We start from the raw sequence: 11973 nt of genomic DNA on the forward strand, positions 1-11973 counted from the left end.
GTACCCTGGCTGATCTAGAGAAGATCTGTATGGAGGAATGGACCAAAATCTCTGCTGCAGTGTGTGCAAACCTGGTGAGAAACTACAGGAAACGTTTGACCTCTGTAATTGCAAACAAAGGCTACTGTACCAAATATTAACATTGATTTTCACAGGTGTTGAAATACTTATTTGCAGCAGTAACATACAAATAAATTATTAAAAAATCATACATTGTGATTTCCGGATTTTTTATTTTTTTTTTAGATTATGTCTCTCACAGTGGACATGCACCTAAGATGAAAATTTCAGATCCCTCCATGATTTCTAAGTGGGAGAACTTGCAAAATCGCAGGGTGTTCAAATACTTATTTTCCTCACTGTAGTTCTACCTTAGAATTTGATTGTATTATAGAAGACATACCTTACTGAATTTTCATGAATAACTGCAGTGAAAATACAAATAGGCACTGAAAATGTGTCCCAAAATGAACATGAAATGGAAAAAAGAAATGGAAAACCAGAGACCAAACGCTTCAACATGTACTTATGTGTGTCTGTGCACATGTGTGCATGTGACTTCATGCACATGAGTGGCATACCCATGTTGGCCTGTGGACTGTTATAACTGCTGGGATAGGCTCCAGCTCCCCTGTTCAGAAAGAATGACAGCGGAATGGATGGACTAAAGGACAACACCCTTGAACAAAAACAATGTTCTGGCTGAGGGTCAACCACCACACAACTGTTCATAGATGGCAGTATAATCTCTTCATAGCTTTCCCAGACAGTGACCGCAGAGTAACCTCACTGTGGGCACAAGAAAGGGAGGCAAGCGAGAAAACAGATGGAATGAGAGGAAAAAGAGAGACAGCGTTGTGCTGGTTGAAAGACAGAGGTGGAGATAAAAGAGGTGTGCGTGGGAGAAATAGGGAGAACTTGCCAAACAGACATGGATGGAGAAAAAAAACCCCTGAAAGACACAAACAGAGGTGGAGGGGGCTGTGCTTGTTCTCTTCTCCTCTCCCTCCCTTTGGGTTTAAAAAAATGACACAGCCCCTGGAGGAGAGGAGGGTCAGTCCTGTTTTTGTAGGCGCTGTGGACTGTACGGATCATTTCAGTCAGGACCCGACAGAACGTCGTCATGAACGACATCAAACTGGCTCTGCTGGGAAGCCAAGGGGCCGGGAAGTCAGGTGAGCAGCTGCAGGAGGGGTTCCAAAAGAGCTTCATTCTTCGCTCACGTCGTCTATGATGTAGGTGGTGTTATTGTTACAAGTGGATGTGGAGAAAACTGCAGGATATTTTGAGGAAATTGCAACTTTTAGGTTACAGAGGGTCATACATAGGTTCCCCATTCAGGCAGGAAAAGTGAAGGTGTTCTTGAGCAAAGTCATTAATCCCCATGTTCTAGCTGGGTGTACATAACAGTGCACTGACATCAGTGTGTGTGAGTTATCAATGTAAAACTCTTGCAGCATCTGTATGTACCTTTTAATTACCATTTATCTGAAAAAAAAAATAAAAATCCTAAACACACAACATGACCTTATCTGGAAGTCATTTCATGAGGACTTCAGAAAGGTTGAGGGTGTGTTTGTTCTTGGGTCTGATAGATTACTTTCTTCACTGAATAGGTACAGTGCATCTGGAAAGTATTCACAGCTCTTCACTTTTTCCACATTTTGTTTTGTTACAGTTGTACTCCAAAATGGGTAAAATTCATTTTCCCCCTCAAAATTCTACACAGTACCCCATAATGACAATGTGAAAAAAGTTTTTTTTTTTTTTAGATTTTTGTTAATTTATTAAAAATAAAAAACTAAGAAAAAACATGTACATACGTATTCACAGCCTTTGCCACGAAGGTCAAAATTTAGCTCAGTTGCATCAGTTTCATTGATCATCCTTGACATGTTTCTACAGCTTAATTGGTGCCCACCTGGGGTAAATTCAGTTGATTGGACATGATTTGGAAAGACACTCACCTGTCTACATATAGGGTTCCACAGTTGACAGTGCATGTCAGAGCACAAACCAATCATGAAGTCAAAGGAATTGTCTGTAGACCTCTGAGACAGTATGGTCTTGAGGCACAAATCTGGGGATGGGTACAGAAACATTTTTCCTGCTTTGAAGGTCCTAATGAGCGCAGTGGCCTCCACCACCCCTAAATGGAATAAGTCTGGATCCACCAGGACGCTTCCTTGAGCTGGCCACCCATCTAAACTGAGTGAGCAGGAGAGAAGAGCCTTACTCAAGGAGGTGACCAAGAACCAGATGGTCACTCTGTCAGAGGAGCACCTTCCAGATGGACAACCATCTCTTCAGCAATCCACCAATCAGGCCTGTATGGCCAGACAAAAGCCACTCCTTAGTAAAAGGCACATGGAAGCCCACCTGATGTTTGCCAAAAAGCACTGAAGGACTCTCAGACCATGAGAAACAAAATTCTCTGGTCTGATGAGACAAAGATTGAACTCTTTTGCATGAATGCCAGGCACCATGTTTGGAGGAAACTAGGCACCATCCCTGCAGTGAAGCATGGTGGTGACAGCATCATGCCGTGGAGATGTTTTTCAGTGACAGGAACTGGGAGACTAGTCAGGATTGAGGGAAAGATGAATGCAGCAATGTACAGAGACATCCTGGATGAAAACCTGCTCCAGAGCACTCTTGACCTCAGACTGGGGTGATGGTTCATTTTTCAGCAGGATAATGACCCTAAGCACACAGCCAAGATATCAAAGGAGTGGCTTCAGGACAACTCTATGAATGTCCTTGAGTGGTCCAACCAGAGCCTAGACCTGAATCAGATTGAACATCTCTGGAGAGATCTGAAAATGGCTGTGCACTGACACTCCCCATCCATGGAGCTTGAGAGGTGCTGCAAAGAGGAATGGGCAAAACTTCCAAAAGATATGTGCATCAAGCTTGTGACATCATATTCAAGATGACTTGAGGCTGTAATTGCTTCCAAAGGCATCAACAAGTATTGAGCAAAGGGTGTGAATATTTATGTACATGTGATTTCTTAGTTTTTTCTTACATCCGCCAAGGATGTATATACAGAGAGTGGATGCCCCCTGGACGCCTCGCTGGAGAGGTGTTCCGAGCACATCCCATTGGGAGGAGGCCGGGAGGAGGCCCCGGGGAAGACCCAGGACACACTGGAGGGACTACATCTCTCGGCTGGCTTGGGAACGCTTTGGGGTTCCCCCGGAGGAGTTGGGGGAGGTGTGTGTGGATGGGGAGGTCTGGGTGGCTTTGCTTGAGCTACTGCCCCCGCGACCCGACTCTGGATAAAGCGGAAGAAAATGGATGGATGGCAACAACAAAGATCAGCAATGCCAATATCTTTATTGGAGAATGAAGGCCCAAGTTTTTAGGGGCCTGGTGCTACCTGTCTTATGGGTGTGAGACTTGCTAACCAGTGACCTAAGGAGATGTCTTTGGTACTCAGTCTCCCTAAGTAACCGTTCGTTTGCCACAGAGTCATTCCAGCCATACTCAAGGATCCTCTGAAAAGACAAAGATGAAGAGTATCACTTGCTTTGTGAGGAACCATCAGCTTTGATATTTTGGCTGTGTGGAGTGTTTCTGTGTGCATGAGTGTTGAGTACCCCAGTGGCTGTAGAAGGCCAAAGGGGTTCCCATGTTTCACCTGACAATGGCTGATAGATGTTTGTTTTAGAGATGTTGGGATGGACCATCCCATTTTGCCGAGGATGCAGCAAAGTGCAGCACCAGAGCATGTTTCCAGACTTGACTTCCCTTACCAAAAAATAGTACTGATAAGTATATAAAAAGTAAACTGGAAGTATACTTGAAACATACTTGCATGTACTACTTTTTGGTAAGGGTTGACTTGACTTACTACAGCTAGCGATTTGTTGACACATTGTTTCCCTGTTCTATCAGCATGGGCAACTCCAGAGTCTTACCTGTTTTATTGTTCAATTGGGATACTTAAGGTCTCAAAAACACATTCAAAATGATTCATATAATTTATCTTTTGAGGTGGTAAAAACAGTGCATTTGCTAGTTTCTCTGAATTTAACCTGGCTGTAGAATAACATGAATAAAGTATTTACACATTGTAGAGGTCCTTTACTGTGTTTAATTAATGATTAATGTCTGGCGAGCATGACACCTTACAAAAGTCTGCCACTTACACAAACACACAAAACCACATTTTAGAAATTTATATGATATTTATTAAAGATGGTTACTCCTATAAGAAAATTAATTAATAGGTATTTGAACAATGTGTGTAGCAGAGCAACAGAAAAAATAAACAGAAACTCTTTATCCCTCTCCTTTCCACAGACTGGCTGAAATAATGACTGATAACTAGAATAATGATATTTGGTGTCATATTTGTTGGTGCTATGAAAAAAAATCTGGCCTGGTATGAGATGGATTTCTTTTTTTTTTTTTTACATTATAGACTTGATAATTAATTAATCTAAATTCTCTATAAGCAATTAGTTTATCTAAATGAACGCATTATTTTGATAAGAGCCTGATGGCTAGAGCCTACAAACTGGTTATACACTTGAACATGAACTTGCCTGTCAGAGATATGAGCTGGATGTTGCTTTCCATCCAATTCTCTTGACTTTGTTTTTCCACATATTTCTCTTTTGTGTAGCTGCATGAAATCTATGTTTTCAGATCAATTCTTGCATCCAAATGCAAAATATCCCATCATTTTGAAACTTTTTGAAGTATGTGTGTGTGATGTGTGATGTGCACAGCCCAGTCTCACGCGATTTTCGGGCTCCCATCACAAAATTACTCACATTTTCAGTACGCTTTTAAAAAATTTTTTCTACCCTTCTCCCTCTTCCTAACCCTAACCATAACTCCCATACTATAACCATAACCATAACCAGACCCCCCCTTCCCATGTCACCCCGCATTTCGTGTTCATGTCATGAAATGAATTCGTGCTCACGTCACAAAAATGTGATGCTTTTTCATTCATTTACTTTTTGTGATGCCATCATGACATGGCGTGAGATTAGGTTGGATGTGCAGTACAATCAAAGTGCAACCACTCTCTTGTTGGAAAAATATGGCACCTGTTACTCAAAACTTTGGGGTGCCAGTGTTGCCACTCTAAAGGCTGTCAAACGTATGCCAGCAAAGACACTGTAGTTTGTACTGCTTTACTGGTTTGTACCACCAAGGATTTAATGCGATAAGAAGACTAGTTAATGTTCAAACATTCAGAGGTGATTTAATTATAGATAAAAAAAAATGCAACAAACTATATGCTGAATTTCAAATTAGGCAAAAAAACCTGCATGTTGCATTTACATTATAATTAAGTAAATCAAACATTTAAGTGTACATTTGGCTAACAAATGGGCAGTTTTTTCCCACTTATGCTTTGTACAGTGAATACGATCTGTATTTTGGGCTGAGTAAATCCCAAATCTGCCGCAACAGTCAACTTAGAGCAGCATATGTGGCCATAAGCAAACATTCCCAACTGTATTTTTGGAAATGCTGTAAAAATGTCTCCTTGGCAGCGAGATGTTATGGGACCTGGTGCCTTGTTTCTTGACAGCGTTTAGACTGTGGTGGATAAGTCTGACTGGCTCTATGCTTAATAAAACAATGGGACGTCTCCATTCTCTGAGGCTGGCTGTGAAGCAGACCCGTTACTGCGGAGACCATGTCGCCACTGGAGGCAAGCAAGTGTCCTCGCCATATGTTTGTTCTCTGTGCTGCCTTTTAGCTGTGGATGGTGGAAATAGAACAAATGGATTAACACCCTCTGTACAGTGGTTTGCCAGTACAACTTTACCTTTATATGTTCGTTTTTGTGCGCATAAGTAATGACTGTGTGACCCTCCAAATCCTTTGATGTCCGTCACTCTCTGGCATCGAACACTCTTTAGGTAATTGTAACAAATTGTCTGTGGAACCCACCCTGACCTGGATGGGCTGTTTTAAATATTGCATACACTCTGGAGGCAAAAAAAACAGAAGAAATGCAACTTCTTTGCTTGCCAAATATGCATGCATCCCTTTGTGCAAAGCTGCGGCAGGGCTTTCGTGTGAGACTACGGTTTCGCTGCTATAATCCGAGACAGTGTGTTCTGACTGTGTTCTGCCTGCGAGGGTGTAAAACCCACAGCTTCCCCACTACTGCCACCTGTGAAAGATGAGAGTATAGCATTAAGATGATTAATGTAGTTGTTTTTTCCATGTCTTCTGTTTCCTCCAGCTGTCCTTGTCCGGTTCCTGACCAGGCGCTTCATTGGTGAATATGCCTCAAATACCAGTAAGTGTTTACAGATTCTCCAACTGCAGAGTTTTGACACAATTAATATTTGCATTCAGTCATCTTGTGGTCGGGTCACATCAGCATACATAGAATTCTATAACATAAGACCCCGTAACATTGATAACTAAGCATGACAGATGGTGCAAACCTTTCCTTTTTAGAACCCTATTAACTCAACCAATAATTTCCATAAGTTATTTCAACCAAAATTGGAGCAATTTTAATGTTTGAACCCCTAAAACTGAAATTGAGCATTGTCACCATTTTTGCTGTTTTTACCCCATAACTCCGTAACATTTCATCATAGATAGCCTAAACTATACCTTTTTGGAGTCTTAATGACCAGACAAATAATGCAGTACACCTTTCAATATGATTGGCACATCCATTTTGCTATATGTATGACTGATCCAATCAGAAGCTAAGCAAAGTAGGGCTTAATTAGTACTTGGAAGAGATGCCTTTTAGAAAGACCGCACTGAAAAAAAGCTTTACAGTTGGCAAATCCTTGATGAATTAAGTTGTTTGAACTTAAGTTTTTAAGTTAGAGTTAATCTAGACTTGATCTAACTTACAAATATAAGTTCAAACAGCTTAATTCATTCAGGTTTTACCAATTGTAATGCTTTTTAAGTTGGTTCAATGATTCTCTTTTTTCAATGAAACTGGAGTTGCATCAAAAATTGCATCTGGCATAAGACGTATCCTAAATCCTAGTGTGGATCTGTATTGGATCTGTTGTGGTGGAGCACTTTTTCATTTTGACACCTGTGTAATCCTTCATTGACCCCTATCTGGCAATAGCTACCATTATGTGATGGCTATCATACATTTTTGTGAATGCCATGGTCTGCTGAGGTAGGCTTGTAGGTGTTGTTTGGGTGCCTTAAGTGGTACCAACACCCTGCTCATCCCATGGATTAAAAAGGGCAATCCCATAAAAATTCATGGCATGAGGTAGAATTTAGTTTCATGTGTAATTATATCAACAATGATTTATTTATATATTTGCAACTTTGTTACGCGATACTTAATTGTTTGGACTCCTTGTTGCAGACTCGCTGTACCATAAAAGGTTATCAATTGATGGCAGACAACTGAACCTGGAGGTTTTTGACCCCTGCTCTCAGGTACAGCACACAAATTTTGCCCAAAATATGATCAGCTAACATAAAGTGAACTTTGTACTTGAAAAGCAAATGTGCAGTCACCTAAACACAGCACGAATGTGAGCTCTGATTTATTTATTTATTGAGCTGTGTGGTTATCATCTATGACGAAGAGTGATTCCATGTTGTGGGGATGTATGACACCAGTGCATGCTACCAGAATTGACTTGATTTGATTTTTGTAGTGGAGATGGCAAACTGAACATCAAGGATGGTATCTTGGTGATCGAAAGCATGCAGGCTAAATTGCATAGCACATTCATATATTTGGAGAAAGTTCAGCTTCACTTTGATGTTTATGCAGCACATGATCTGAAAACAAAGCAAGACACAGGGTGCAAAGAGTTTGTATTTAATTACATAATTAATCAACACTGCATTTTGTGCTTAAAATGAATGAATTCAATCCATGTGCACTTGAAAGTGGCACATTGCTATTTTGATGGCAGACTCAATAGGTGTTTTATGGATGTGGAGAAGGCATATGACCAGGTGCCTCGAGGGCTGCAGGTAGAGGGTGCTTTATGTAGCCCAAAATACATGTAAAACACTGTGAAATCTTGTTCATCGTACAAAGCTAGAGAATGGGCTACGGGAACTGTCGCAAAAACCCAAACTGGGAGTATTGTGTGATCCGGACCCTATATGACCAAATCGGAGCTATGTCCACATTCTTGGCATTACATCAGACCTGGTCCCGGTGGGTGTTGGAGGGATTATACAGTGCATCTGGAAAGTAATCACAGCTCTTCACTTTTTGCCACATTTTGTTATGTTACAGCCTTATTCCAAAATGGAGTACATTCACTGGAGACAGAACACTGTAATTAGTAAAATAAATAAATAAATAAATAAATAAATAAACAGTAAGAAAAGTGTGGACAGAACAATCACCAACTTGCAGAATGATGTCCAGGAGCTGCATCTCATCAATATTATTATCCCCACTGGATTTTCTGTCCTCTCCTGCAGAGAATGACAAGTACATAATCCTCCACTGGCCAGGCTCTAGGATCTGCTTGAAGTGCTCTTCGATGCACACTGGCTCCGGGATCCTCTGGAAGTGCTCCTCAATGTGGAATGGCCACCTCTCTTTGAATTGTTGAGGATAACCCAATGACACATTAAACTTACTTCCATTGGATGACGCAGCTCCTCCAATGCTGGACCGAACTTGTCCAGCCTGCTCACATGCATGCATGGCCTGGCCGATGTATAAAACTTACTTCCATTGGATGGCATAGCCCCTCTAGCACTGTACCAGACATATCCAGCCCACTGATGTGCATGGCAATCAGCCGTAAGCGTGTTTCCAATGTGGTACAAAATAAAAATAAAATAAAATAATGACGCCAAAGCACTGGCGTTCCTCACAAAGGTGCAAGGCTTGGCTGCGTGCACATCCAGGCTGGCAGCAGAGGCTCCTGGACTCACTCCACCACTTCCAGAAGTGCTGTTCCTCTCTTTTCCTTTTCTTTTTATTGTTGTTTATGCACCAGTGACACCAGATGAAATTCCTTTTATGTGAGAACGTACTTAATAAATTTGCCTCACATGTTGTGCACATTCTGAGTCACAGACCCTATAGTCAGAAGGGTTTGTAACATTTGTATGACTATTTGTCTATTGTGCGACTACCTTTGTCACACAAATTTTTGTAATTGTTCAAACCTAAAAACACACGAGGGATGCCCTGTGACTCATGTACCCCCACAAAAATCATGCCACATTTTGTGAAATCCCTCATGGATGTCGGTTTCAAGCTGTTGTGGCCCAGTGAGATCCTACCTCAAGACAGAAAGGACAAGAACCCCAAAAAACTATAGTAAAAATTTTATATAATTTCACAAATTCTTGTCTGATTTAAGGTTGCTGGTTTAATCTCCAGTGCATCCAATGCTTTTAATGTGCCAATGAGCTAGTTTAACCTCTTTTGTATTTTAATTCATGCACACAAAAACACAATGCAAAGAACCAAATGGCTGAAATTTTAACAAGGATTATAACCTGCATTTCTGGGACCACTTTTGAAGTTATTCAAGTTCTTGGAGAGGTGATCTGGTGTACCAAGTTTCATGTTGATATGCAGTTTTATTCCAGATACTGCATGTGCAATATGTTAGAAATTTGGTCTCCTTGTGGCAACAATTAGAGTCAAAATGAGGTTGATATCAAACTGTTCAAGTGAGGTAACCTTGTGGGCTAAGTTTGATCTTGATACACAAAGTCTTATTTGAGACATTGTAAACACAAGGTTGAAATTGAGCCCCCCGGTGGCCACAGTTACAATCAAAACACATTACCACATGCCAAACGTATGAGGTCTAACTGAAATGCCCCTGGGTAACAAGTTTGACACATTTTATACATGAAGTCTTTGTCAAGCTCTTACATACACATTGATCACACAGACACATGCACGCATGCCCTACACCCTCAACTCGCTCTGCCTTTGCAGATGCAGCTAAAAACACAATCATTCTGTGCACACGCAAAGAAGTTGATTATCTGGTTGTGATACTAAAATAAATGCATGTGCTGTCCTTGGCAGAGCTCGGAGACCCAGTCTATACTCAAAGAGCCTGTGCAATGGGCAGATGGTTTTGTGGTGGTCTACAACATTAGCGACTGTACCTCCTTCATGAACGCCAAGAACATCCTGGGGCAGATACGGGAGGCACGCATGGACAACTGCAAAGGGTGAGAAGGACTACACTGGGGGTATTTTATTTTCTAGGTGGATAAACTACGTGGAGAACCTTCTGCGCTGACTCCAGGGTTGGTCTAGCAAACTTTCTGAGAATGTTTTCAGAGAGCTCCCCAGAGAGCTCAAGTTTGTAGAGCTAGGAGCTAGGAGCTCCTAGCTCTACAAACTTGAGGAAAGTTCTCGGTGCAGCACTGAACAAGGAAGAGACAGTAACATTTGTGTTCATGAGTAAGTGTGGTTGACTCTGTTGTCAGATAGCGCACATACTTTTGAAGAATGCGATCCAGAAAGAAAGAAGTTGTTTTTAATAACGTTAAAGAGTTTAAAATAAATTCAAAGCTTAGTAGGACACCATGTTTGAGCAATCCAGTCTCACCGCAGTTCCTGGCGACATTACGAAAAGTACATTAATCTATGGGTTCCTGATGGGGACACAAAAATGGGATGCTTTTCGTGACGGGGGCTTGAAATGTGGAGTGACGGGGAGGTCTGGGGGTAATGGTTAGGGTTAGGGGAGGGTAATGTTATGGTTATGGTTAGCGTTAGGAGAGGGGGAGGATTACATGTCACAAAAATCGGGCACTTTTCGTGACATGGGCACAGAAACAAAAAACATGAGACTGGGCTGATTTGAGCCCCATGTTCTCTTCACATTATCATAAAAACACAACCTTTCAGGTCACAATGTCTTGTTTGTGTTGTAGGGAGTCAGAGGTGCCCATCTGCCTAGTGGGTAACAAACAGGACCTGTGCCACGCCCGGCAGGTACGTGAAGACGAGGGCCGTTGCCTGGCACAGGAGAACCACTGTCACTTCCAGGAAGTCTCAGCAGCAGAGAGCTACCAGGACATCGCCAATCTCTTCACACAACTCATCCGACAGGTGATGGAGCACCTGAAGTATCGTGCTGACAGACGTCGCTACAGCGGCTCCAAGTCTATGGCTAAACTCATCAACAATGTTTTTGGCAAGAGGAGGAAGTCAGTGTGAGAGATCTGTAAAAGCTCACTGCTAAACAGCTGGTCATGTTCATGGACCCATATGAAAGGGAACCAGTCAAGAGCTTATATGTTGGAACTGAAAACAATTGAGTGTGTACACCCTCGTTACTGCTGCAGTCATACTGTTAGCAATATGGATGACTGTTATAAGAGTTTGACCAATGTTCATGACAACTGTATGCAAAAATGACAAAGCATGTAGGTTTTGTTGGCATGTTGCCAAGTTAATGGTGTGATATAATACACATTAGGCCACCTGATTTAACACAAAAAACCCTTTGTATCAAAACACAACTAAGGTCGGTCTCTTATTGCCCATTTTGGCCCCAGTTTCCATCCTAATTACAAAATTGTAGCAATCAGGCCTGATTATTAGTTTTTTAATCGAAGGCAGATTATTGCTGAATACATGATTCCCATTTCCTCACACTTTTCCTAAAAAGGTAAAATGTCTCTTAGCATCTCCGTGATATGTTTTCATGAATTTCATATTGTGAAGGAAGATCAAAAGGAGGCTTCTGCTCAGACTACGGTACGTCCCAATTACTGCATATTGTACTTGCTTGTCCACTTTCTTCTATTTTTAGACACGAGGATCACCGATCTGCTCCAGTTAAATCCAACTATTCACATTTTGTGGATCACAGTTTATCCAAATGTCATGAATTATTTTTTAAACATGTTTAAAACTTTCCAGATTGCTTGCAGTGTTTTACAGTGCTACTTTTACCACAAACTTCAGACCCCGATTGTGTATCCATCCATCCATCCATCCATCCATCCATCCATCCATCCATCCATCCATCCATCCATCCA

At 41.5% G+C, this 11973-nt stretch overlaps 1 protein-coding gene across 1 annotated transcript; it reads left to right on the top strand.

Moving 5' to 3' along the window:
- The first annotated feature begins 898 nt into the window (after positions 1 to 898).
- On the top strand, positions 899 to 11662 carry rerglb (RERG/RAS-like b). Its single transcript, XM_034175858.1, has 5 exons — positions 899 to 1175; positions 6221 to 6277; positions 7337 to 7410; positions 10001 to 10149; positions 10861 to 11662. The coding sequence occupies exons 1-5, from the start codon at positions 1124 to 1126 to the stop codon at positions 11144 to 11146; spliced, it is 618 nt and encodes a 205-aa protein (XP_034031749.1). The 5' UTR covers positions 899 to 1123; the 3' UTR covers positions 11147 to 11662.
- Positions 11663 to 11973: the final 311 nt, after the last annotated feature.

Source organism: Thalassophryne amazonica, chromosome 8 (assembly GCF_902500255.1).
Source record: "Thalassophryne amazonica chromosome 8, fThaAma1.1, whole genome shotgun sequence".
NCBI lineage: Eukaryota > Metazoa > Chordata > Actinopteri > Batrachoidiformes > Batrachoididae > Thalassophryne > Thalassophryne amazonica.

Bases quoted from the DNA above. Each gene is read 5' to 3' on its own strand.
- rerglb (XM_034175858.1), top strand. From the start codon at position 1,124: ATGAACGACATCAAACTGGCTCTGCTGGGAAGCCAAGGGGCCGGGAAG. The intron at 7,411-10,000 runs GTACAGCACACA...TGTCCTTGGCAG, and splicing joins TTTTTGACCCCTGCTCTCAG to AGCTCGGAGACCCAGTCTAT. The intron at 10,150-10,860 runs GTGAGAAGGACT...TTTGTGTTGTAG, and splicing joins CGCATGGACAACTGCAAAGG to GGAGTCAGAGGTGCCCATCT.